This window comes from Ascaphus truei, chromosome 14 (assembly GCF_040206685.1).
Source record: "Ascaphus truei isolate aAscTru1 chromosome 14, aAscTru1.hap1, whole genome shotgun sequence".
Taxonomy (NCBI): domain Eukaryota; kingdom Metazoa; phylum Chordata; class Amphibia; order Anura; family Ascaphidae; genus Ascaphus; species Ascaphus truei.
Window position 1 is genome coordinate 3068079 of NC_134496.1, and position 26597 is coordinate 3094675.

The 26597-nt window shown below is 46.0% G+C and overlaps 1 protein-coding gene and 1 long non-coding RNA gene across 3 annotated transcripts in view; one reads left to right on the forward strand and one right to left on the reverse strand.

Moving 5' to 3' along the window:
- The window catches only part of LOC142465547 (uncharacterized), a 77911-nt gene that overhangs the window by 39480 nt on the left and 11834 nt on the right, over window positions 1-26597 (reverse strand). Inside the window, exon 2 of the long non-coding RNA XR_012787918.1 lies at window positions 17342-17461. This is a non-coding gene — a long non-coding RNA (uncharacterized LOC142465547). The remainder of the gene's footprint in view (window positions 1-17341; window positions 17462-26597) is intronic.
- LOC142465546 (allantoinase, mitochondrial-like) overlaps window positions 1-26597 on the forward strand; it is a 124729-nt gene that overhangs the window by 6616 nt on the left and 91516 nt on the right. Inside the window, exons 2-3 of one of the 2 annotated variants that reach the window (XM_075569537.1) lie at window positions 2470-2591; window positions 19082-19239. In XM_075569537.1, the coding sequence (XP_075425652.1) occupies window positions 2470-2591; window positions 19082-19239 (280 nt within the window). Of the gene's footprint in view, window positions 1-2469; window positions 2592-16662; window positions 17060-19081; window positions 19240-26597 lie in introns of those variants that run through there. The other variant, XM_075569538.1, reaches the window with a different exon arrangement.

The window sequence follows — 26597 nt, forward strand, 5'->3', positions numbered from 1 at the left end:
GACCATCTTACCCCCTTCTTCCTGTGTCATCATTTCCGGCGGAGCACGCTGACGCCAGCTACACCAGAGGAGGAAGCCGCTGCAGAATTCCCTGCACCAACAGGGACGGCTTTTTCGTGAGTACTCCTAACCTCCACGCGGTATTTCAGGGAGATTATTGAGGCGGTTAGTGCCGGGCTGTGATTTACTTGGGGGCGCCCCTTAGGGAGGTGTCCCCCTGTACCTCTATCCGGCTTACTATTACCCAACTCCCTGTTTTCAATACCGGAGGCTTATTGTTTCATTAATCATTGCTGGGTCTCTCTTCAATCAAGTTGCCATAAAGTGTGTGCACTACCTGTTAGCAGCCTCGGTATACTGGGTAATTCCATATTCTCTAAAATCAAGCAGTGTGTGAAATATATCACCGCCAACTCTGGTCACTCAGCCTCCAGACCCTGCAGTCCAACTCTCACTCGAAGCTGCTGGTAGATGTTCTCTGGTGCATGAGTAGAAAGGCTCCTTAAAATCAATAATGCAGTATTTGAGTTTTAGGAAAATCTCCAATCTCTGCTGGCCGCAATGTGTATCAGCGCCCTTCAGGCCTTATTCAGACGATGAGAGTGCATGCATGCACAGCACTGCTAATATTGTAAAATTTACCAAAGGAAAGAAAAAGTCTACAGAGATGCCTGTGAGAGCTACGACTTCTATAAGCAAAATATGCCCACCGGTAGGACTAACACAATTTGGGGTTCTATCGAATACAGTGACAACCGCTGCAACAGCGCCTCCTGAGTTCAGGAAGAAAAATACATCTGATAGCCCCAAAATGGCGGACAAGATGTGGCGTTCCTGTAATGAACCCTACCCCACGGAAGAGTGACCCTACCGGTCCGATAAGGAGGAAGATATCTCTTATGGGGAACCCAAACCGGGTCACACCCACAAAACACCCCAAGAATGGTGGGGGTGCCTGAACTCGGTACAAACTGAAAAGACCGCTCTCTATGATGACGAAAGTGATCGGCAGGAGAGAGTGGGAGCAGCAGATCACCGAATATTCCTGTCAGTTAACGCAACTGCAAGAAAAGCCTGGCGAATACAGTCGAACCTGCTGAAGTTTCAAATAAAGACGGTGTGAGGAATCAGGGATCGCGGCGTCCGCGTCCTGGTTCCTCTGCTCCTATATCCACAACTGATGCCGTGGTGCGCGTCCCTCGCCAGCGCCACTCACCTCCGGCGGTTCTGGGGGTTCCCCGTCGTCCTCGGCGTCCCCGGCTCCCAGCAGTACCTCACGCGGCCGCCATGTTGCCCGGGCGCGCGCCTGAACAGCGCGCGCCGGGCGAAGTTAATTTATTCACTGCTCTGGCAGTGAAGACCCGCCCCCAACACAGGAATAAGATCTCCTGTCAAGACAAGAGTCCTCACCTAAAAAAACAAAAAAACAAGAAACACAGCGCACAACGCTCATAGTGTATTAAATGATATCTTTAGTAACCAAAATAAGGAGGTAAGTATTGTGCGTACATGAAATAAAATTTAAACAAGCATTTCAGGGTTATTGTTACCCAAGCACCAACGGACGCCCGTGATAGTCTCGTGGCTCTCTCCTTCTCGCTCCAACAACCTCGGTTTAGGGCCTGGAATCTCAGCTCCAAACGCTGGTATTTCAGCCTCTCGCCTTAGGGTAAGGCTAATGCAGCTCCAGCAGTCCAGAAAAGACCTCCGCTTGTATGCGTTATGCCCGTCACTGCATGGATCTCGTTTGTAACGGAGCAGCGGGGTACACGCTGTTTGGCGTCCTGGTCGAGCGCTTCCGGGTCTGTGACGTCACAAAACCGCGAGACTTCGTCGCAAGTCTACAAGACACCGGACCGGTTCTCTGGGAGTGCTGGGATATAGAGGGTTCGCAATGTTCTTAGTCCAACGCGTTTCGAAACCACATGGGTCTGTTCATCAGGGAATAAAGACTAATCAGTCTATTGACACTTAAATACCCCTCATGCGTCACTAATTGGTCCCTCCATTAAGGGTTTTAACCAATCGCAAAGCAACGGGGAGGAGTCAAAGAGCTCCATGGTAACAGAGAATGCATCCTAACAAAAAAACTAAAAACAACTTTATTTATACATATTGTAACAAACAATTAAAAAAACGGTGACTCTAAAATAAAGAAAAAAGAATTAGTACACAATACTATTGGCAGATGTATTTGAACATATTTAGTAATTTAAAAAACAGACAAAAATATATTTGAAGATGAAGCACGAGCTAAAAAATCAATGAATAGCTTAAAACCATAAATTAAGGTTAATAGAAATTTCAAAAGTTAAGATATTTATTTAAAAAAATATGCCAGCTCAGAATATAAATGTTATTTGTAAATACATAACCTAGCTACATCACCAGTGTGGGATGGTCAGTAGAGGGACCATATATCTATATCCTCATTGAGGCCTCCTGACTTATCTTCCACTTCATTTTCAGTTTCGAAGATTCCGGCTCCAAGGCCCTACGCAGGGGATCCACACACCTGTCGTGGCTTTCTCAACCAGTGCGAGATCCAGTTCGAGATGGCTCCCCAGTTGTATGCTACTGGCCGGAAAAAGGTAGCCTACGTATATAGTCTGCTCACAGGTAATGCACTGGCATGGGCCTCTCCGATCTGGGAACTACGCCCTGATATTACCCGCGATTACGCGGCCTTCAGACGGGACTTTCGACAGGTTTTTGATACCCCCGCACGTCAAGAGACTGCTTCTGATACCCTGCTAGAGCTTACACAGGGACATCGGCCTGTGGGCCAATACGCCTTGGAATTCAGAACTATAGCAGCTGAGACTCATTGGGGTCAGGAGGCCTTAGTCGCCATCTTCTGGAAAGGTCTATAGGAGTCTCTGAAGGATGAACTTGCTTCTCAAGCCAGGCCAGAGTTACTGGAGGACCTCATCTCCCTGGCCACTCGTATGGATCAGCGCCTTCAGGTACGCCGCGCTCAGTGTCAGCTTCCCCGGTCTACGCCTTTCCGTGCTTCCTTTTCCAGGTTCTCTACTACCCAGAGACCCATCTTCTCCCCGTTACCGGCGCTGGAGGCTCCAGAGCCGATGCAACTTGGAGTTCAGCAACCTCGGGCACCGTCACGACAACTTCGCTTTACTGGGGAGTCGTGCCATCATTGCGGAGCTTCTGAGCAGCGCACCCGTAACCATCCACCATCTCCGGGAAACGACTAAGCCCAGTGAGTACGAAGGGGCGCTCTCTGGGTACTGAATCTCCTTGTCCCCCTCTCAGAAGGGAACTTCCCAAAACATTGACTATTCCCGTCTCCCTTTCAGGACAGACTTTCCGCAACTCCACAGCTGCATTTATCGATTCCGGCGCAGGAGGGAACTTCATAGATCAAACCTTTTCTGAACAAAATCAGATTCCGCTTTCCAGGAAGGACTCTCCCGTTGCCTTGGTCGGGATTGATAATCGACCTCTCACTCTGGCTTATATCTCCTTAGAGACCGGACCTATCACCCTTTCTACTCATTCTCACAAAGAGACTCTGGGTTTTGATGTTATTCATGCCCCGGGAACACCTATCACGCTTGGCTTGCCCTGGTTACAGAAGCATAATCCACTCATCGATTGGGTTTCTCCTAACCCTATTAACTGGAGGTCAAGGTCAGAGGAACCTTCTTTGTCTATCAAGCAACCATCCTTTCTATTAGCCAACACATCCAGTTCCCTGAGGGAGTTACCTTCTCCATACGCCGAATTCTTGGACGTTTTCAGCAAGACACAGTCTGAACTTCTACCTCCTCATCGTTCCTACGATTGTCCGATTGACCTGGTACCTGGTTATACCTTGCCTAAAGCCAAATCTTATCCTCTCTCGCTGCCCGAGACCGAAGCTATGGACGAATATATTCGTGAGAATCTTAAGCGGGGCTTCATACGTCATTCCAATTCTCCTGCGGGGGCTGGATTCTTCTTTGTCAAGAAAAAAGATGGTACCCTCAGACCATGTATTGATTACCGGGGTCTGAACCATATCACGGTGAAGAATCGTTATCCACTCCCACTCATCTCCGAACTCTTTGATAGACTTCAGGGGGCCAACCTCTTTACTAAACTGGATCTTCGTGGGGCATACAACCTCATCCGCATCCGGGAGAGCGATGAATAGAAGACTGCCTTCAACACCCGTAGCGGACACTACGAATATCTAGTGATGCCCTTCGGGTTATGCAACGCACCGGCAGTTTTTCAGGACTTCATCAATGACATCTTTCGGGACGTTCTTAATCGATTTGTCATTGTATACCTGGATGACATCCTTATTTTTTCTCAAAACTTACAGGATCATATCATCCACACGAAGTTTGTGCTTTCACGCCTCCGAGAGAACCGGTTGTTTGCTAAAATGGAGAAATGCATTTTTCATCAGTCTACTACTTCCTTTCTCGGATACATCATCTGCAACAAAGGCTTGGCCATGGACCCAGAGAAACTAAAAGCCGTCATAGATTGGCCACAACCCAATTCCCTCAAATCTATTCAACGGTTTTTAGGTTTTTCTAACTATTACCGGAAGTTTATTCGCAACTTTTCTACCATTGTCGCTCCTATCACGGCACTGACCAAAAAAGGTGCAGACCCTTCATCTTGGTCTCCAGAGGCTGTCACGGCATTCGAGACGCTGAAACAAACTTTTGTCTCTGCTCCCATCCTTCGACACCCTAACACGAATTTCCCCTTCACCTTAGAGGTTGACGCTTCGGACTGTGGGGCTGGGGCGGTTCAGTCACAGAAATTTTCTTCCCAGGATAAATTTCATCCTTGCGGGTTTTTCTCCAAAAAAATCTCCTCTGCAGAGAGAAATTATGACGTGGGCAATAGGGAACTTTTGGCCGTCAAGTTGGCTCTTCAAGAATGGAGACATCTTCTGGAGGGGTCTAAAGAGCCATTCACTATTCTCACGGACCATAAAAACTTATTGTATATTGAGAATGCCCGTCGTTTAGGTCCCCGCCAAGCTCGCTGGTCGCTTTTTTTTTCTAGATTTAATTTTGAGCTCTCATATATTCCTGGCACTAAGAACGTCAAAGCGGATGCTCTCTCCCGGCAATACTCTTCGGAAGAGAGATCAGAAAAGACCACTGAGTCCATCCTTCCTAAACAAAGAATCTTAGCAGCTGTAGCATTGAAGAATCTGGAGAGGATCATCAAATCTCAAGAGAATCTCCCGATCGGTCTGGTTGTTCCTAAAGACTCCTTGTACGTGGAATCCAAATTCATCCCTGAAATACTGGATTGGGGACATGCCGCCCGTTCGGCGGGACATCCTGGATTCAAGAAGACGTTGGACCTCATCCGTCGCACTTTCTGGTGGCCCAATATGGTAAAGACCATTTTTGAATTTACTCGGTCTTGTCCGGTATGTGCACGGAACAAGACTCCTCGTCAGAAACCGCAGGGTCTCCTCTTACCTTTACCTATTCCGGAGTGTCCCTGGTCCCACATATCGATGGATTTTATTGTGGAGTTGCCAAAGTCGAATGGCATGAATACCATTCTTGTGGTAGTGGATCGGTTTTTCAAGATGGCACACTTTATTCCTCTCAAAGGTTTACCCTCCTCACCCGCCCTAGCTGATATTTTCTCCAAAGAGATTTTTCGGATCCATGGGATTCCCATATCCATCGTGTCTGATCGTGGTTCACAGTTCGTCTCCAAGTTCTGGAGAAATTTTACCAAGAGACTGGGTATCTCATCTTCCTTTTCTTCTGGTTATCACCCTCAATCTAACGGACAGACCGAGAGAGTTAATCAATCCCTCGAGAAATACTTAAGGTGCTTCGTCTCGAATTCTCAGGATGACTGGGCAGAATTACTTATCTGGGCTGAGTTCGCCTTTAATTCTTCCAGGAATGAGTCTACCCGCGAGACCCCCTTCTTCATCAACTATGGATTCCATCCGGCTCGTCTACCTATTTCTAAAAATTCCTCTGGAATACCAGCCGTAGACGAGCACATTGCCCTCTTACAGGACTCTTGGTTCAGAATCCAATCCGCACTACAAAAAGCGTCATTGTCTTCCAAAAACCAGGCTGATCGTCACCGTCGTCCGGCACCTAACTACAAGATCGGAGACAAGGTTTGGCTATCATCCAAGAACATCCATCTCAAAACTCCTTCCATCAAATTGGCTCCTAGGTTTCTGGGTCCCTTTTCCATCTTGGAGCAGGTAAATCCGGTTTCCTTCCGACTCCAACTTCCTCAAAGCATGAGAATTCCGAATGTCTTTCACACCTCGCTTCTCAAACCATTCATCTCCAGTAGCCTCTTTCCGGACCACACTTCTAAACCAGATCCGGTGATGGTATAGGGTAACGAAGAATACGAGATTCAAGCTTTACTGGATTCCCGTCTTTCAAGAGGTAAAGTCCACTTTTTGGTACACTGGAGAGGTTTTGGACCCGAAGAGAGGTCATGGGTACCCCTGAAAGATATTCATGCTCCAGGACTCCTCAAACGCTTCCGAGAGAAGTTTCCATCAAAACCATGGAAGGATCGTCCTGAGGCCGATCCTGAGGGGGGGGAATACTGTGAGGAATCAGGGATCGCGGCGTCCGCGCCCTGGTTCCTCTGCTCCTATATCCACCCCTGCTGCCGTGGCGCGCGTCCCTCGCCAGCGCCACTCACCTCCGGCGGTTCTGGGGGTTCCCCGTCATCCTCGGCGTCCCCGGCTCCCAGCAGTACCTCACGCGGCCGCCATGTTGCCCGGGCTAACGGCAACGACAACGGCATTTCTACACCGGTACCGGCAAGTATTGCTAGCTAAATAACACCTGGCCTGGCAACGCCAAATCACCACACTCCGGACACGCTCCCTTTGCTGCGGGTGCATGCTTCTATACGTTCCTCACCTCAGTGAAAGGAACGGGTCTGGTCTGCGGGCAGCACCGGCGTAACAGACGGAGACCCCAGTATCCCTGATGGGACGGAGTCGTTCAAAACAAAAATGCGGAAAAAGGAAAGCGGTTCTTCACTTACTGCACCGACACACTTTATTCGAGCAAATACCCGGTATGTACCTGGCAGATACCTGGAATGCGCCGCTCCTCACCTCTGACAAGCCCCGTTGCATTTGCCTTCCCAGCCTGGGTTCATGCCTGGCTGATGGGCGGCTGATCTGTTAAATGATAATGATTAGGATTTAATAGGCTGCAATGCTTCGCGTGTCTACCAGATGGCATAAATTCATGAATTGTAATGCAGTATATATATATGTACTGTGCAGTATTGCAGCCAGCGGGAATAAAATGCTTCAATCCCTGCTGGAAAATAACTCAATGCACTCGGGCAGAAAACAGTCACAAACCTCAATACACCCGGGTATACCTGAATTCGTGGGACTAGCCGAGCTCGAATAAAGTGTGTCGCCAGTGTACCATGGAAGGAACAGACACATCCGCAGATCCCACAGAGAAAAAGGGGGTCCGAGATGCCCCGCAGCCTAGAGAAAATGGAGGATTGATAACGCAGATGACAGAATGTCCAGAGGGCCCAAGGCAGAAGTCGTGTAACCCAAAGAAGTGTCTGTCCGGTGCTAATAGTGAGAAACCCTCAACCAACTATACCAGGGAAGCGGAGCCGGAACGAATGAGTGCCGATGCCTTGACCAGCCCTGAATATGCCCTGAAAATTGCCAGGCATCTCAAGTCCCATAAAAATTAACAATGGCACAAGGCAGGGCTGCCCGTTGTCTCCGCTCCTCTTTGCATTGTCGATAGAACCCCTTGCAGCAACAATTAGAGATGATATAAATGTAAAAGGAATTGAAATTGGAGGGACACAGTATAAAATCTCCCTATTCGCAGATGATATAATATTAACGTTGGCCAGCCCTCTGACATCCCTTCCGAATCTACAATCCCAATTAGACAAATTTGGAAAAATCTCAGGGTATAAAATCAATAACGATAAGTCAGAGGCCCTGAACTTAACTCTTTCGGCCCCAAAAGTTAAATTGTTACAAACCAACTTCAATTACAAGTGGAGCTTCAGATATCAAATATTTGGGAATCCAAATAACGAACACCTACCGATCCCTATACAAAAGTAACTTCCAGCCCCTTTTCACAAAAATTAAAAAAGACCTTCAAAGATGGAATGATTACCAGATATCTTGGCTAGGTACAGTGGGATAGCATCAGTAAAAATTAATATTCTGCCGAGGCTTCTGTATAATTTCCAGACTCTACCGATTCATGTCCCTCTTTTAGAACTTAAAAATATCCAAAATCGGATCTTCCAATTTATATGGAACAACAAGAGGCCAAGGGTAGCTAGATCAATAATGCTAGCACCAAGGGAATGTGGAGGCTTGGGTGTCCCAGATATAATTAAATATTTCTACACGGCCCAATTAAAACAAGCAGTAATGTGGAACAACAATCCAGCGTCTTGCTGCTGGTTGGAGATTGAGTCTTGTCATATGGCCCCTCTCGCCCTTTCATCAATAATTTGGCCTCAGAAATGAGGAGAGACGCTGCTGGGCGAGCATGGCCTTGGTGCAATGTGGTGTACCTGGAAGATATGGTCTAAAAGTAAAGAAAAATATAATCTGTCCTCCTCCCCATCCTTACAAACCCCAATATTTGGAAACCCAGAGTTCCCCCCGGGGTGCTCTCAAAAAGACTTCAAAAAATTTAAAGATTTAAACATTAAAACAGTAGCAGATATGGTGGATAAAGGGGTGATCCTGTCATATCAAGATATTCAAAAGAAATACTTAACCCAGAATCTTCCAGTATTCAGATCCTTCAGATCAGATACTTTCTAACAACGATCTCTCAAACGTCAAACTTCCCAAAACTAACAAAGTTTTAAACGCTGTGTGGAAAAGGTTTATACCAGAGGGGTTTGATTTATTTCGGAAATATATTCGGGGATAGCATCGTCAGCGGCGGCCGCCAACCATAACTATATGATAAAATGGGCAGAAGACCTCAACGTGGATATAGATAGAGACGACTGGGAGGATATTTTGGAAGCAGCAGCAAAAACATCAATTTGTACTACAACAAAAGAAAACATTTACAAAATCCTATTTCACTGGTACTTAACCCCGAGTAGGCTGAGCCAGATTTTCCCTGGGGCGTCGGACCTCTGCTGGAGGGGATGTGGCCAGAGGGGACATTTGGTCCACATCTGGTGGTCCTGTCCTGAAATCCAGAAATTCTGAAACATGATCCGGGAGTTGATTCAGGATTTTCTAGGAGTGGGGGTGCGAATGGACCCGCTGTCCTTTCTTCTTGCCAGGCCTATTGAAGATCTTCAAAACCTCCCAAAGTAAACTTGTCTCATTCATCCTTACCGCGGCCCGCTGCTCTATAGCGGCGGCGTGGAAACAAATCAAAGCCCCATCCAAACGCACATTAATTAGAAGAATTAATGAGGTAAAGCTCATGGAGCAACTCTCAGCTCTTCTCAGCCAAAAAGTGGAACAATATCATAAGGTGTGGGACCAATGGACTGAGAACTAAGAATAGTAGAGAATCTATACACAAAGAATAGACCCCCAGGGTGATAGTGGAAAGGTCCAGTGCGATGTAGCATGGGTCGGGGGGGAAGAGATGTGGGGGGGGGGGGCAGTATGAGCCCTCTCCTCCTTGTCCCACCCACCCCCTTCCCCTTTGAGGTTTCCCCACTCCCCTCTTTCCCTCCCACTCTCCCCTTTCCTCTTTCTCTTTCTATCCTTATCTCCAGCTATCCCTTTTCTCATGGATTAAATGGGTTTGAATAAGGAAAAGTCGAACCCCCTAAGTTAAATTAAGGGAGTGCACTTGCATCTTAGCAACTTATAGACACTGTGAAACCACATAGTTTATCCATAATCTAGGTTTCTGACTCTTTGTATTGTAAAGGAAAACAGGATGTTTGGCACTCCTATGTGAATTGACTTGATATATCATCGATGTCCATGTCTTGAAAAATACAATAAAAAAGTTTGGGGGAAAAAAAAAAAAATTGCCAGGCATGACTGTGATCTGCTCCGGGAACATTTGAAACTGGAGAGGGAAGATAATTCTGAGATACAGAAGACTGTTCTCGCAATGTACTCTGAATCTGGAACCGAATTGGAGGATCTAAGGGCAGATCTAGATACAGCAAAGGCTACTATTACCACCATGGATGGAAAGCAGAGTCAATCTGATAGTGTCAAGGATTGGACTTCGGCTGAAGTGGATCCCAGTGGCAGGAACAGCAGGGAGCGAAGTCAGGAAACAAGCAGGGGTCCGAGGCAGGCGGCAGGTAGCGAAGTCAGGAAACAAGCAGGGGTCCGAGGCAGGCGGCAGGTAGCGAAGTCAGGAAACAAGCAGAGGTCGGCAACGAGGAAACTGGAACAGGAGGATAGCAATAGCTAGCACAGCAGTAAACACAGGAACCTTGCAGAAGCTAAGGAACCAGTATAAACAGGCAAAGAGGAACAGGAAAGGGAGGTTTATATAGGCAGGCTGGGAGGTGGAGCACAGGTGCAGAAGTGTCAGGTATCAGAGTCTGGAATATTCCTTAGTTTAGCAGCAGCACTCCCGGTGGGCAAGTATAGGTACTGCAGGCTAGAACCAGACATTGAGAGTGGCAGCAGTCCAGGTGGCCAAGCATGGGAACAGCAGGCTAGAGAATATGACAGATAGAATGATTGCTATTCTGAAGCAGAAGTATGAAGAGGCACTAAAGGAGATTAGTCTTTCAGCAAGAGGTTCACAAATGCCATAGAGAGGTGGAAGTCTCTCAGAATAAGGTTCACACTCTCCGCATAGAACTGAATGTCTCACACCAGGAGGTCAACAGTGTCTGGACAGAGGTGGACATATCCCAGAAGGAGGTTCATACACTCCGCACAGCACTGGATGCCTCACACCATGAGATCGGCAGCTGCCGCACCAAACTGGAAGTCTCCAAAAAGGAACTTTACAGTCTCGCTGAGGAGCTGGACAATTAAACAAAAACTATTGTTAATCTTAATATAGATCTCAAAGTCTCTCAGAAGGAGCTTCAGACCCTCAACCTAGAGATGGATGTCTCAAGCCAGGAGACAGTCCGTCTCCAAGCGGAGGTGTGAAAATGGAAGGTGGACTACAAGGAGGCCCTGAATATTACAGAGACTGAAAAAAGAGAACATTTAAGACAAAAAAAGAAAATTCTGAGTTGACAGACCACGTCAATGGAAAGAATGAAAAGCTCCACGAGCTGGAAAAAATAAAGAAACTTCTGGAAGGTGAAAAGGTTGAAGCAGAGCACCGACTGCAGAACCAACTACAAGGTCTGCATACACACCTCCAGAATGCCGAGGAGAAGCAGCAAACTCTGCAGGAAGAAAATCTGCAGGCTGCTAAAGAGGAACAAGGGCTGCAGGAATGTCTGAATACCCAGTGCGTCCCCACAAAGGAGTATGAGGAGCTAAAGGCCATGCTGCATGTCACCAGAGCCTCGCTGAAGGCGGAGCTTAGAGATCAGGTGACTCTATATGAGAGGGAGCGGGAGAAGGCCCAGAAACTGGAGCAAGTGCTGGAGAGGCAGAGAGGCAGAGAGGCTGTTCCATCCCCTTGAGTCAGTACACCAAGGAGAAAACAGATGCAGCGGCAACCTTGACGATAAAATTCACAGAACTCCAGAATATGAAGGAGGCGCTGAGACAAGCTCAGAAAAAACAACGTGAGCAGATAAATTCCCTGAGAAGAGATTTGCAAGATGCCCTCAAAAACCAGGGATCTCTTGCTGATGAGATTACAGTACTACAAGGACAAGTATTGACCTTGACCAAGCATCAGTATCCCACAGCCACAAAAATACATAGAAAAAAGGGTACAGTGAGAGCTGGGAACACGGCTCATCTGAAAAACAAGGTTGCAAAGTCCTAAGCAAGCAAGCACTAGCAAAACCTTCAGGTGGCCAACAGGCAACACAAAAGCTATACTGTAGGTACCGAATCAAATCCAGAAAAATCCTTAGCTGGTGAAGCGGAGAAGATAGGTCGTCCTCAGGAAATGGAGGTGGAATTGCAACTCAATCCCAAAGAAGCTGAACTGGCAACTCCGTTGAGTGGAGAAAGTTCAGAAAGACAGCTTCAAGAGCGGAAAACTCAATGGGCTAATCTTAACCGCTCTGCAACTGTCGCCATACAGTCTATTTGCAAAAAAATGAGTGCCCAATATAAGGGAAATCTCATGACCACGCACTCAGGAAAAAGACTATACTTGGAAAAAGTCCTCCTCGAGCGACTGAGGAGTGCTGAGCTCAAGCACCATCGGGAGGAGACACAAATAAACTGGAGAAAGGGCTCCAATCCCACTGGGACTGAGGGTTCTCTTCCTCCATCCACTCTCATTTAAGTCACAGAAGATCTCGAATGAGAGTGGAAGGATGGACTTTGGCCGTGGCAAGCCCGAGCTTCCCACAAACAGGGGAGGTATGTAACAGGGGACTTATCCCTGTTCAAAAATGTGCCTCTAATCCAGCAGTGTGGTGGTTAACTGCTGGTAGACAATTAACCAACACCACCTGGCTGATTACAGGTGTCAGAAAAGCCTGCCTCTGAGACAGGAAGGAGAGATTCTTCTAGAGCTCACACGTGAGCTGAGCTGACCCAGGAAGCAGAAGGAGCAGAGATCCCTGAGTCTCACAAGTGGGACTGAGCGAGGAAACACAGAGATATATTGAGCTGCCAAAAGACTGCCAGCTGACAAATAAGACTTCTAAACCTGAATGCGGAAATAGCCTGAGGAAAAGGCAGCAACCCAGGATAGAGAGGAGCCTCCCCCCTACAACTACAAGAGACAGATGAGACTTTCTTATAAGACTGTTATCTATATCTATATATCTCTATGATTTGGGCTGGTGAATCGCTGAGTTAACCACGCAGTTAAAGAGGGCTGGACTACAAGTGTAAATATACGCCAAAGTGGAGCAGATTTTGTTTGCGGATTTTCACATGTTTGCTGTATTTAAAGCAACAGGTGCAATAAAGCCTCATTTAAGTTTCACTTTAAATGGTCTCCATTGCGTGCCTCTGAACACGTCTCATACAGGGACATACCCTGTTTTATATATATATATATATATATATATATATATATATATATATATATATATATTGTGACAGAGTCACTGTCCATATGGACTAGAGCTAGCAGAGTGAATAGGTTCCAGTATGCAGGAGGTTAAGTTTCTCTCTGTGAGCTTGCTGCACCTGTAGCTAATTAAGCAGGAAGGACTTCTGAGAAACTGAAGGTTTAAAAGGCAGGAAGTCGCCTGCACAAACAGAGTTAGTTTTTCCCCAGGTGGGTAGAGAGACTTCTCCCAGCTAGGAAGAACCTTGGCTATACTGGGCCTTCAGTCCTGCGAGGAGCTCTGCTGCTGGGACCAGCTGGGACCCCAATCCCCGGATAAAATATGGCTACCAGCTGGACACAGCCTGTTCCCCGGGACTGGCATACCTGAAGGATTGAAGGAGCGACCCAAAGACCCTGGGATAGGAATCCCCTACAATCAGATAAGCTATAAATAACACTCTGCAATATATAAAAGACTGTTTGTTTGCTTGTTTGCACAAGATTATATGTTTTAGACTGGGAACCAGTTTAGTTGTCCAGAGCCATTAGATAGAGCTGAGACAGTGAGTCAGTTTCCCTATAGGGAATAGGTGTTTGTTTTATCATTTCTTTTGGCCTTAAAGGGACAGTGTCCCTATTGTTTATTTGTTTGCTGGTTAATAAACCAACCCGGTTCAGCTTAATCCTCTGCCTAATTGTCTTACTGACCCTGCCGCAAAGCTTTCCTGCCACAATATATATATATACAGTACGCTTTGGCCAAAGGGTTAAACTAAATGACCCTATTTCAAGAGAATATATAAGTATTTTACTGAGAGACCCGGCGTTGCCCGGGATGTGAACCGTGAATAAGTATGTGTAAATGTTGTATTGTAAACTTGTAATGTCATGTGAATGTTATGTAAGTTTGTAGAAAAGTGTATTTGTAAAACAACAACAGTAGAAAGCACATGTATATGAGGGGGGTTAATGCTGTGTGTGTGTTTTGGGCTCCGGAGGAGTTGCATGCGGTGTCCGGTGGCGCGGTGAGGAGCAGAGTGCGATGTGGGCTCGGGGGGGGGGGGTTTAATGGTGTGTGTGTTTTGGCCTCCGGAGGAGTTGCGTGCGGTGTCCGTTGGCGCGGTGAGGAGCAGACAGCGATGTGGTCTTGAGGGGGGGGGTGGTTAATGCTGTGTGTGTGTGTTGCAATGGTGTGTGTGTGTTTTGGCCTCCGGAGGAGTTGCGTGCGGTGTCCGTTGGCGCGGTGAGGAGCAGACAGCGATGTGGTCTTGGGGGGGGGGGGGGTGGTTAATGCCGTGTGTGTGTTGCGATGGTGTGTGTGTGTTTTGGCCTCCCTAGGAGTTGCGTGCGGTGTCCGTTGGCGCGGTGAGGAGCAGAGTCCGATGTGGGCTCGGGGGGGGGTTTAATGGGGTGTGTGTGTGTTTTGGCCTCCGGAGGAGTTGCGTGCGGTGTCCGTTGGCGCGGTGAGGAGCAGAATGCGATGTGGGCTCAGGGGGGGGGGGGTTAATGCTGTGTGTGTGTTGCGGCCTCCGGGGGTGTTGCGTGCGGTGTCCGTTGGCGCGGTGAGGAGCAGACTGCGATGTGGGCTGGGGGGGGTTAATGCTGTGTGTGTGTTGCGGCCTCGGGAGGAGTTGCGTGCGGTATCCGTTGGCGCGGTGAGGAGCAGAATGCGATGTGGGCTGGGGGGGGGGTTAATGCTGTGTGTGTTGCGGCCTCCGGGGGAGTTGCGTGCGGTGAGGAGCAGACTGTGATGTGGGCTAGGGGGGGGGGGTTAGTGCTGTGTGTGTGTGTGTGTGTGTGTGTGTGTTTGTGTGAGGTGATCGTGCGGTGTTGTGTGAGGGTGTGCAGTGGTGAAAGCAATATTTATTTAGGTAAGAGTGTGTACCTGATTCTGCAGTTCTTTTCGTGGTAGCAGGCGGTGAGGGTTTTCTGTGTTGAGAGTTGTGAAGCGTGGTCCCAGAGCAGTGAGGGTTAGGTGCTGCGAAGCTCTCTCAGAGCAGTGAGGGTTAGGTGCAAATGTATCTCTCTCAGAGCAGTGAGGGTTAGGTGCAAATGTCTCAGAGCAGTGAGGGTTAGGTGCTGCGAACTCTCTCAGAGCAGTGAGGGTTAGGTGCAAATGTATCTCTCTCAGAGCAGTGAGGGTTAGGTGCAAATGTATCTCTCTCAGAGCAGTGAGGGTTAGGTGCAAATGTCTCAGAGCAGTGAGGGTTAGGGGCTGCGAAGCTCTCTCAGAGCAGTGAGGGTTAGGTGCTGCGAAGCGTTCCCAAAGCTCAGTGAGGGGTGGGAGAGTGTGGCAGTGGTGTAGCTGAGTGATGTGTGTGATAGTGTGGCAGTGCAGACCAATGAGAGGTGTGCGGGGGCGGGCCGCAGCATGGCCTGAGGTGGAGTGACAGACCAAAGGTGCAATGCGATTGTCCCTAGGGACACAGGAGATGCAGACAGGCATACAGTGCTTTCACAAATATAGTATAAGATATATATATATATATATGTGCTGTATGCTGGGTGATAATGGGGAAAGGCGGGGTTGCAGACCTGCCTAAGACATGCAGATGAGCATACAGTTGTATTTGCATATTTGCTTTCCTGTGGAGGGTTTTTGTCACTTTTTTTACTCACCATAACTTAACTCAGTATTATGGTATAGCCTATCCCATAGCCTCTCATGCATACCCAGTTAAAATCAACCCCACACTGATGAGACCCATCAAGGTCGAAACAGCTGTCTGTGGGTGGTTTTCTGGGTATGCACCTTAACCCTGGCTGTGCTCAAAGCTGTGACCATGCAGCAAGCTTAAGCCTATAGGGAACCATGTTAAAAATGGTTTTTGAGGCAAAAAGTGACACTGTGTGCTCATTTGCATGTCATTTCCCAGAATCCCTTGCTGCAGTGGATGTGCTGTATGCTGGGTGATAATGGGGAAAGGCGGGGTTGCAGACCTGCCTAAGACATGCAGATGAGCATACAGTTGTATTTGCATATATATATATATCCCCTTAGAGGGATTTGGTGTCTGTCCTCCTGGGAAGGAATGCCATAATGAAACGCAATGCGCGAAATGCGTTGTGTGAAGCTGCCTCTCTAGAGGTTTTTGTATGATCTAATAAATGTGACTATTTTTCTTATGAGTGAGCCCCCTCTGGATCATTTTTTGTACTCTGGGTGGTGCTCTGTTTTCCCTCCACTCTATTGTCGTTCTACTCCATGGATCCACATCACTGGATCTCCAGAAGGATTCATTGGATATTCATCAATAGTGAGTCTTTACTTAATGCTTACTATTATGCTACTGTATAGTGTGTGGAAGAATTATTCTTGTGTCAGTATTTGCTGGATGTGTATGCCGACTGGATACACTAGACACTAGTCTCCCCTCACCTTCTACTCACAGGATATATATTTCTTACTGTATATGGAGTGTCCGAAATCTACATTACTGATATCATTTGCTGGATGGATGTTTGTCTGGTAGCACCAGAGTCCTATTTACTTCTGGGAAGGAAAGTAATTAATTAACTTTCACAGTAGGGAAAACATTAGACTGGCGGGGCAGTAGGCATCACAAGCAATTAATATGGTTAAGCTTATGTCCAGAACAGCAAACACATGAAAATCAGATGCAGTTGCCAGAGAGCAAAGGTTGCAGAGAGAGAGAGTGAGTGGGACAGTGATGCTGGGAAGCAGAGAATAAGAGAGGAACATAGTGAAAGGGAGAAAGCATTGGTTATGATAGATAAAGGAATAGAGATAGAAAACAAGAGGACAAAAGAGACATACTGTACACAAAGTCTGAGAAGAAAAGGGATACAGGGGAGTGTCTAGGAAAAGGAAGGGAAGCAGGGTGACTTGGAGACAAAGTGATAGAAGTAGAGAGGAGAAGAGAAGTAAGAAAAACAAAGGAGACGGACACAAAAAGAAACATCCAGCAACTACTGGGATATTGTGATGTCTTTAAAACCTAAATCAGGTAACTGAAAATCATAGGTACCAATGTTTAAAAATGATCTTGTGGGAGACTTCTCCCGTAATTCTAATAAGAGAGTTGGAAGTACAGAGAGAGAGGGTTTGATTAGTGAAAAGGATGAATGTGTACAGTTTATAAGTACAGTATATATGTAACACATAAAACATATCAACCGCCTTCAGTGCTAAGTTAGAAAACAACTAATTTGGTTTCTGTGATATTAGCGTGGGAAACTGGACACTACACATTATAATACAGCAAATTATTTCTACTATTGCATCCTACCTCTTGTCCATTTTCACTGTAGCGTTCCCTGTTTGTAAGGATTCTGCTCCTTTCCTGCTTCCATCCGGAGCGTCTAGGGGAATTATGGGTGAGGAGATGACTGGATTTTGAAGCATCTTCCTGAAACATGAAGCTACATTTCAACTATTATCAGATGTACCTGCAGATATTTCCAGGACATGTTTTGCAGAGCTACTGTACCAGGACTAGTCCTTACTTACCTTGGGCACTTTTGAGCCAAACCCATGACCTGTTATAATTTAAAATAAAGGGCTCTTTATAACATGTTATGGGTTTGGATGAACATTTCTTCACTATTTCTCTGGAGGAATGTTTTCAACCCTATGGTTTTATTAGGGAAGAATATCTTGATACTGTATGAGGCTCACACAACCCCTACTAGCTCAGAACCCAAACCACCACACCACATCATTTTATGTCAAAAAGAGTGCTACGGGAATTGTGACCTCGTGTGTACAACAAAAGACAAAAAGCCCCATGCTACAGACAATATGACACATTATATAGTTAAATACTTATCTGTCATCTAGTCAAATCCCACTTTTAAATAGCAGGTCTTGCTCTGCACCCGTGAATGACCAATCTATTCAGAAATATCTCCCCCATTAGAGAAGTTAAGAGAGCGTTTGCAGGTAGTGTTATGACCTTCGTGTGGGGTCAGGCTTAACACACTTTGGCCAAAGAATTTGACTATATGACCCCTACTTATGAGAAGAGACAGACACGTGTTTAACTATATAATTTGTCATACTGGCTGTAGCAATGGAGCTTTTTGTCTTTTGTTGTATACTGTATGAGGCTACCTTATACATAGTGACTTTGGGATATTTGTACCAAACTCCAGAAAAGGGTGTCTTATTATTAAGTTATTGTCAGTTTGGTTTCATGTCAGCTGACATGTTTCTTGTAAATTTTATCAAGATCAGTAAGAGATGCATCTGGAAAAAAATAGGTGCAAGATACTGTACCTTGATGCAAAATGTATAATAATAACTTTATTTCATATAGCACTTTTCTCTCAATGGGACTCAAAGCGCTTCACATTACAGTATAGCATGTGGTATACAGCACTGTCCATAGGATGTTATAGACACAGTCCCTGCCCAGATGACTTTACATTATATGTTTTGGTGCCTGAGGCACAGGGACATAAAGTGACTTGCCCAAGGTCACGAAAAGCCGACACATGGATGTAAACGAAGCTTTTCCAATTCAAACTGTGACAAGTGTCAGTGTCTTTACTCACCCACTTCAGCCAAATTGCTCTGTTTACATTTTTTTAGGGCTCAATACATAGGCCTTTATGTCTGTCACCATGAGTTTTTAGGGCAAATGTCAAGATCAGATAATGCTGTTTACCGAGCGATTATAAGAAGATCTCTTTATGTAACTTTAGACAGCGCTTGAAGTCTGGTGTCCCTGAATGCTGCTGGACTTCCAGAATTGTGGTATTGATATCATGGCCGCTATGTCCTCCAAACTGAGTACAGGAAGTACTACTTTTGTTGTGATCGGGCCATCTGGAGAGGTCAGCCCGATCATCCTCTAGAAAAGGAGTATTTTAATGATGATGTACGTGGTATGTCAATAGAGCTTTGGCGTGCCAGGCCCGTTACATATCAGGCAGGCCACGAGAGCATCAGATGGTTTGTTTCCTGTATGCAGAACAGTTATTACTGGAATATCTTGTCTTACGCACTCTTTTCACCTTTCTAAAAGGAATTATCGATGTGGCGCTGGGATCAAAAGTCAGCATCATTAGGAGTAAGAGGGTGGTAGCTGGCAACACTGTCTCTCCAGCCGACATCTTTATCAGCGATGGCAAAATCAGTAGCATTGTACCCTGGAGTAGGAGGACACCAGCAAGTGGAGCACAGGTAATGGAAGGACCTACTGTCACAGGAAGTGACATGAGGTAACCTTGGTTACTGTGGAATGCATGCAAAAGCGGTATGTGTTCCAGATACCGTAAGTGATGTTCTATTGATGCTTTATGGGTGTTAAACAGAGACTGAGAGCAACTGTTACTGATACTTTCTATCACCAGTTCAGAATGAAGGAGGCAATCAGGTTAAAGAAAGGTTGGATATGGTGTATAACTCCAGCTCAGGACATTATATATGTATGTCTTTATTTATATAGCGCCATTAATGTATAGCGCTTCACAGCAGTAGTACACGTGACAATCATATAAATAACGAATAATACATAAAGGGAAGAAGTGCTTCAGACATAAAAGTAACATTTAGGAGTCCCTGCTCCGAAGAGCTTACAATCTAATTGTTAGATAGGAAGAACGTACAGAGACAGTGGAAGGGCATTCTGGTAAGCGCGTCTGCAAGGGGCCAAGCTTTATGCATCAGGTGTATAGTATTAGCCACGGTGCTACTCATATGCTTCGTTAAGCTGGTGTGTTTTACGGTGGGTCTTCGTTAAGCTGGTGTGTTTTACGGTGGGTTCTTGTCGGGTATTGAGGGGAAGGGCTTTCTAGAGGTGTGGGGCAGTGAGTGAGAAATTTTTAAGGTGGGAGAGGGCTTTAGATACAAAAGGTGTAGAGAGAAGACATCCTCTCAAGACATCCTTGAGCAGAACGAGTCGGGATGGTGCATATTGAGAAATTAGGCAAACATAGAATGATAAGTAAAAGTTGTAACCCCCTGCTCAAACCCTCTGGAAGGGACTGTCTTCACTGGTCCCAGATGATCGATATATATTCTCACAACCCAGGGGGAGCATAAAGGAGAAAAATAACAGAAAAAACAATCTAAGTGCAGACAGTAAATTCAATGTGAAAAATGTGATGGTTATCTTGGCTCTTTTGTGCAGCCTACGCACAAGATAGTAGTAGTGTAAAGGCAATGTCTCCTGTGCGATACGTCACTTCCGGTCTCCTCGGGGAACTCCATCGCGTCACTTCCGGTAAGGCTTGTGATGGACAGCTACCAGCACCAATCCTCTCTCTTCCTGGGCGGGTCCACTCTACGCGTTTCGCCAATAGTATGTCCTCTCTCTACTCTCATCATTGTCTTTTCTTGGAAAATGTTTTTTATGTGATCCATGATAATCTAAATTTTCTCTGCTTTTCCCACGTCCCCAGGTTCTCCTAATATTTCTATTCTTATTCCATGTCCTTTGCTCGCCCTTGATATAATCTTCTTCATCGCGCTTAAATTTGCGCATTTTAGCTGTTTCTACTTCTTTTTCTAGAGTGCCTAGTTTCTTTTGTAGAACTTTATCTTTGTCAATGAATTCTGGTGTATTCACTAGGGGGGTAAGTATCTCCTGGATAGCCTCTATTTCCTCACCTAATATTTTCAAATGTGTTTTTTGCTATTTAATAATTAAATCAATTAATGTCTGTGAACAGGTATCTAAAACCTCATTCCACACTTTAAGAAAATCACTGTCTTCTAAGTCAAAGGAGGGGCTTTTGAGGATTCTCGATTCCCCTAGGAATTCTATTGCAATTTTTGTATTGTTCCAAAAAGATGACATCTAGCCATTTTCTAGTATCTTTCACTAGTAATCTTTCTAATTTCACAAATTCCACTTCTACTGTATTCCCCACACTCTCATCTACTACAATTTCCTCTTCTATTTCTTTATCAAAGTTAACATTTCTTAATAATCTTTTAGAAAAGACATTCAGACTACCCTTGGCAGTATCCATAGTTTAACTAGCAGTAAGCAGCCCAAACAACAAAAGACAAACATTTTGTGACAGAGTGATGGTGTAGAAACAGGCGCTAAAAACAATACTAGTGCTCACTAATAATAAAGTGAAAAATGTTAAACACTCAATATTTTGTGCCTTTAAGTGACTAAAATAGTGCAAACATAGAATGATAAGTAAAAGTTGTAACCCCCTGCTCAAACCCTCTGGAAGGGACTGTCTTCACTGGTCCCAGATGATCGATATATATTCTCACAACCCAGGGGGAGCATAAAGGAGAAAAATAACAGAAAAAAACAATCTAAGTGCAGACAGTAAATTCAATGTGAAAAATGTGATGGTTATCTTGGCTTTTCTGTGCAGCCTACTCACAAGATAGTAGTAGTGTAAAGGCAATAACAGGTAACGTGGAATCTATAGCGTAGGAGGTGGTTTTTACTGCTCTACCTTAATATTCAAATCTTATTTATAAACATAAAGAGGTGCATGGGAAATAGAAACATACTATTTTCAAAAAATGATCCAGAATGACCACCAAAGGAGTTCCCATTAGTTTGCACACAGCTCAATCATAACATCTTTATAAGGAACAAATCCCAGGCCATATGGGAAGCCAGGAGGTTTAAAAACACAAAACAAAAAATTATTTATTATTTTATTCTAACTCTTCTAAGTATGGACAAAAATATTTCCTTTTTATAACATTTTCTTGTATATATATAAAATCATCTAAAAGAGATAGCGGTGGAGTATGCAAATATATTGTATGTAAATATATGATATGCTTTTCAATGAATTCAAACGTGTGCATATAATTTGTAGACATACATAAACTCAATATGTCAATATAGCCTCACAAATTCAGATATGCAAGCTGTATGTCTTGTTATAACCAAGGTGTATAAACGTAGGTATAGCTGTCAATAGTCAGAAGCCATTAGTATGCCTGATAAACCCCAAATGCATCACCGCAAACTGTGCAGATTTATCTACTGCGACATCTGTACTGCCCAAAAACTTGTTTAGTAATCCTGTTTAGTTAGTTTGCAGTATACTTAGTATATACATATTGTCAGGGTTGCCCACATAGTTCATACAACCGTTCAGCTATAGTGCATCCGTTTTTGCATCATACTCCGTCTCAACTCCGAAAACGAAACCGGCTGACGTCATCAATCTGCGCGTCGCCTGATACCCGACGATCGTTTCGCGCCTCTTGGCGCTTCTTCAAGGGGGGATGAGCGTACTTTCACTCCTAAAACATAAGGTATTTATACCCTCCTGGGGGCTGGATTAGCGGCGTATAGGTGCTTCTGAGTATCCCTATTGGTTTGGTTCCCGCAGTCTGATTATCAGACAGTTATTATAGCATTCAATTTGTAGCTATTTTTAGTTATTTGTAATGAATAGTGTATGCCCAGGACCATTTCAGAATACAGATTCCAAAGTACTCTTGTTTGATCTCCGGATAATTACAACCTCAGTGTGATATGTTATAGTTTCAAAAAGCACCAGCAGAAATGAGATTATTTATGGACACTCGTCTGTATTATGCCATACATTAGTCTATGTTTGAGTGTAGGAGTGAAAACTCACTGGGTAGACCGCCCTTAAGGTCAATACGGTCTGTCTAGCCATTTAATATATTTAATCTAGCTAGATGTACACTGTCAAGGACCCTGATGTTAGATAAGTGGTGAATATATAAATCCCTCATTTAACCCCATGGGACTGAGTGTCTTTAGAGTGTATATCCATTTACATTCTTTTTGGAGTAATAACTTGTTCCAGTCCCCTTTTTCGGGGTCCCAGTGGTACTTGTTCAATACCTGCGAAGCGTAAGCTGTTACAGTCGCCATCATGGACACCATTTATATGTCTAGCCACAGGTGTGTCGTGGTTGTTTCGTATGGATCCCGGATGTTCAAGGATACGTATCTTTAGCTGACGGTAAGTTTTTCCCACAAAAATCTTATCACATATACATGTGATAGTGTAAATAATCCCTCTGCTGGTGCAATTAATAAACTCATGAATTTTAAAGGTGTTTTCTTTTTTAATATCTGTAAACATTTTGGTAGGGGGCATGTATGCACATGCCTTACATCTCCCACAGGGGAATGATCCCTGTGGTTTGTTATCAAGCCGAGTCCTATTTGGGACTGGTTGGTAGTGGCTATGAACTACTACTACTCTTTTTTTTTTTTTTTTAAATAATCTTTCTGTGGGGTCCATGTCTAATGTCCTATAGCACTTAGGATCTTTCAACAGATTCGCACACTCGGGGATCGGCAATAGGACATATCGGGGATAGGCAATGTCACTTCAAACGCAAGTGTATACCTTGATAAATTTTTAAGATAATTTGTGAGTTCCCTCCCTTCACATTTAAAAGACACAAAAGATATCCTGTTGAAAATTGACAATGTGCAAATTGATGATGACACCTATTTGGTAGGCATAGATGTAGTCAATCTCTACACAAGTATACCACATGGGATTGGCCTAGAGGCAATCAATTTCTTTCTAAAATCAAGAAACACGGAAGCAAAAATGCATAATGCATTCATCATCAAGTTGCTGGATTTCACACTAAGCAGCAATTTCTTCATATTTAATGGAAAATATTATCATCAAATCCAGGGCACAGCCATGGGGACCACGTGTGCCCCCACCTACGCCAATGTATATCTAGGCTGGTGGGAGGAAACCATGGTCTTTGGCTGTGACCTGGAAATGTATGCGGACAACATCATTCTATGGGTCCGGTACATTGATGATATTCTGCTATTATAGAAGGGTACATCTAACTCCTAAATGATTTTGTTGGAAAATTAAATAATAACGAATGCAATTTAAAACTGACTATGCAGATGGACAAAAAAAGTATTGATTTTTTGAATATAACAATTTACAAAGGGATCAGTGGGTACCTAGAAACCACACTATTCAGGAAACCAACTGCTACGAACAGCATATTGAAGGCTGATAGCCATCACCCAAATCACATTGTTCAAAATATACCTATCGGCCAATTCCTCCGTCTTCGACGTAATTGTTCAACGATGTCAGACTTTGTCATAAAGGCGGGGGAAATGAGCCAAAGTTTTTATGAAAGGGGGTATAGCAAGGGAGTTGTCCAAAAAGCATACCGAAGAGCACTGCATACACAGAGACACACTATTGACCCAAAATAAAACAAGGGTAGACACAAAGGAAGTTATACGTTTTATTGGTACATATAATATGCAGAGGCATGACCTTAAACGTATTTTTACAAAGCATTGGCATTTACTTACTGAAGATGAGGATTTGGTGGAGGTTTTGAATCCATCTCCCACCTAAAAGATAGAGTAATTCATAGCCACTACCAACCAGTCCCAAATAGGACTTGGCTTGATCACAAACCACAGGAATCATTCCCCTGTGGGAGATGTAAGGCATGTGCATACATGCCCCCTACCAAAATGTTTACAAATATTAAAAAAGAGAACACCTTTAAAATTCATGAGTATATTAATTGCACCAGCAGAGGGATTATTTACACCAGGCCTGCACAACTTGTAAAGCGAGAAGGGCCGAACAGCTCCAAGGAAAACAAATTTGGGCCGCACAGATAAAATCATCATCATCATCATCATCATCATCACCATCATCATCATCATCTCTCCTCCAGCACCTCTCATCATCATCATCCTTATATATCTCCCCCAGAACCCCTCACTATCAACCTTTGTGATACTCCCCATCTATCTCTCATACCCCAATCTCTCCCCCTCACCCACACACATACAGTAATACTCCCCCTCCACATCAAACACATAATACCCCCTTGCACACCACACACATCCCACCCCACCTGCACCTCACATCCTTCTCCCCCCCTGAACATCACTCCCCCCCCTGCACCTCACATCTCTCCCCCCCTGCACCTCACATCACTCTCCCCCCCTGCACCTCACATAACTCTCCCCCCCTGCACCTCACATCATTCTCCCCCCGTGCACCTCACCACTCTATACCCCTGCACCTCCCATCACTCTCCCCCCCTGCACCTCACATCACTCTCCCCCCCTGCACCTCACATCACTCTCCCCCCTGCACCTCACATCACTCTCCCCCCATGCACCTCACATCAGTCTCCCCCCTTGCACCTCCCATCACTCTCCCCCCTTGCACCTCCCATCACTCTCCCCCCTTGCACCTCCCATCACCCTCCCTGCAGCTCCAATCACCCCCTTGCACCTCCAATCACCCTCCCCTGCACCTCCAATCACCCTCCCCTGCACCTCCAATCACCCTCCCCGGCACCTCCAATCACCCTCCCTGGCACCTCCAATCACCCTCCCCAACACCTCCAATCACCCTCCCCAACACCTCCAATCACCCTCCCCGGCACCTCCAATCACCCTCCCCTGCACCTCCAATCACCCCCCTGCACCTCCAATCACCCTCCCCTGCACCTCCAATCACCCCCCTGCACCTCCAATCACCCCCCTGCACCTCCAATCACCCTCCCCTGCACCTCCAATCACCCCCCCTGCACCTCACATCACCCCCTCTGCACCTCACATCACCCTCCCCTGCACCTCCAATCACCCTCGCCTGCACCTCCAATCATCCTCCCCTGCATCTCCAATCACTCTCCCTGCACCTCCAATCACCCTCCCCTGCACCTCCAATCACCCCCTCTGCACCTCCAATCACCCTCCCATGCACCTCCAATCACCCTCCCATGCACCTCCAATCACCCTCCCCTGCCCCTCCAATCACCCTCCCCTGCACCTCCAATCACCCTCCTCTGGACCTGCACCTCCAATCACCCTCCCCTGCACCTCCAATGACCCCCCCTGCACCTCCAATGACCCCCACCCCTGCACCTCCAATGACCCCCCCTGCACCTCCAATGACCCCCCTGCACCTCCAATCAAAAGAATGTATAATTCCTAGGACACACACACACACACACACACACACACACACACACACACACTGAGACTCAGTGAGTAGCGTGGCACCGCAATGGAGGACAGGACAGCACCAGGTGAGGCAGTGACATGTACTTGGCTGCAGTAGTGACTTGACAGTTGGGGGCACTTGAGAGCGCTCGTGCGCTCACATCACATCATTCTCCCCCCGTGCACCTCACATCACTCTCCCCCCCTGCACCTCACATCACTCTCCCCCCCTGCACCTCACATCACTCTCCCCCCCTGCACCTCACATCACTCTCCCCCAATGCACCTCACATCACTCTCCCCCCCTGCACCTCACATCACTCTCCCCCCTTGCACCTCACATCACTCTCCCCCCTTGCACCTCACATCACTCTCCCCCCTTGCACCTCCCATCACTCTCCCCCCTTGCACTTCCCATCACCCCCCTTGCACCTCCAATCACCCCCCCCTTGCACCTCCAATTACCCCCCCTGCACCTCCAATCACCCTCCCCTACACCTCCAATCACCCTCCCCTGCACCTCCAATCACCCTACCCTGCACCTCCAATCACCACCCCTGCACCTCCAATCACCCTCCCCTGCACCTCCAATCACCCCCCCTGC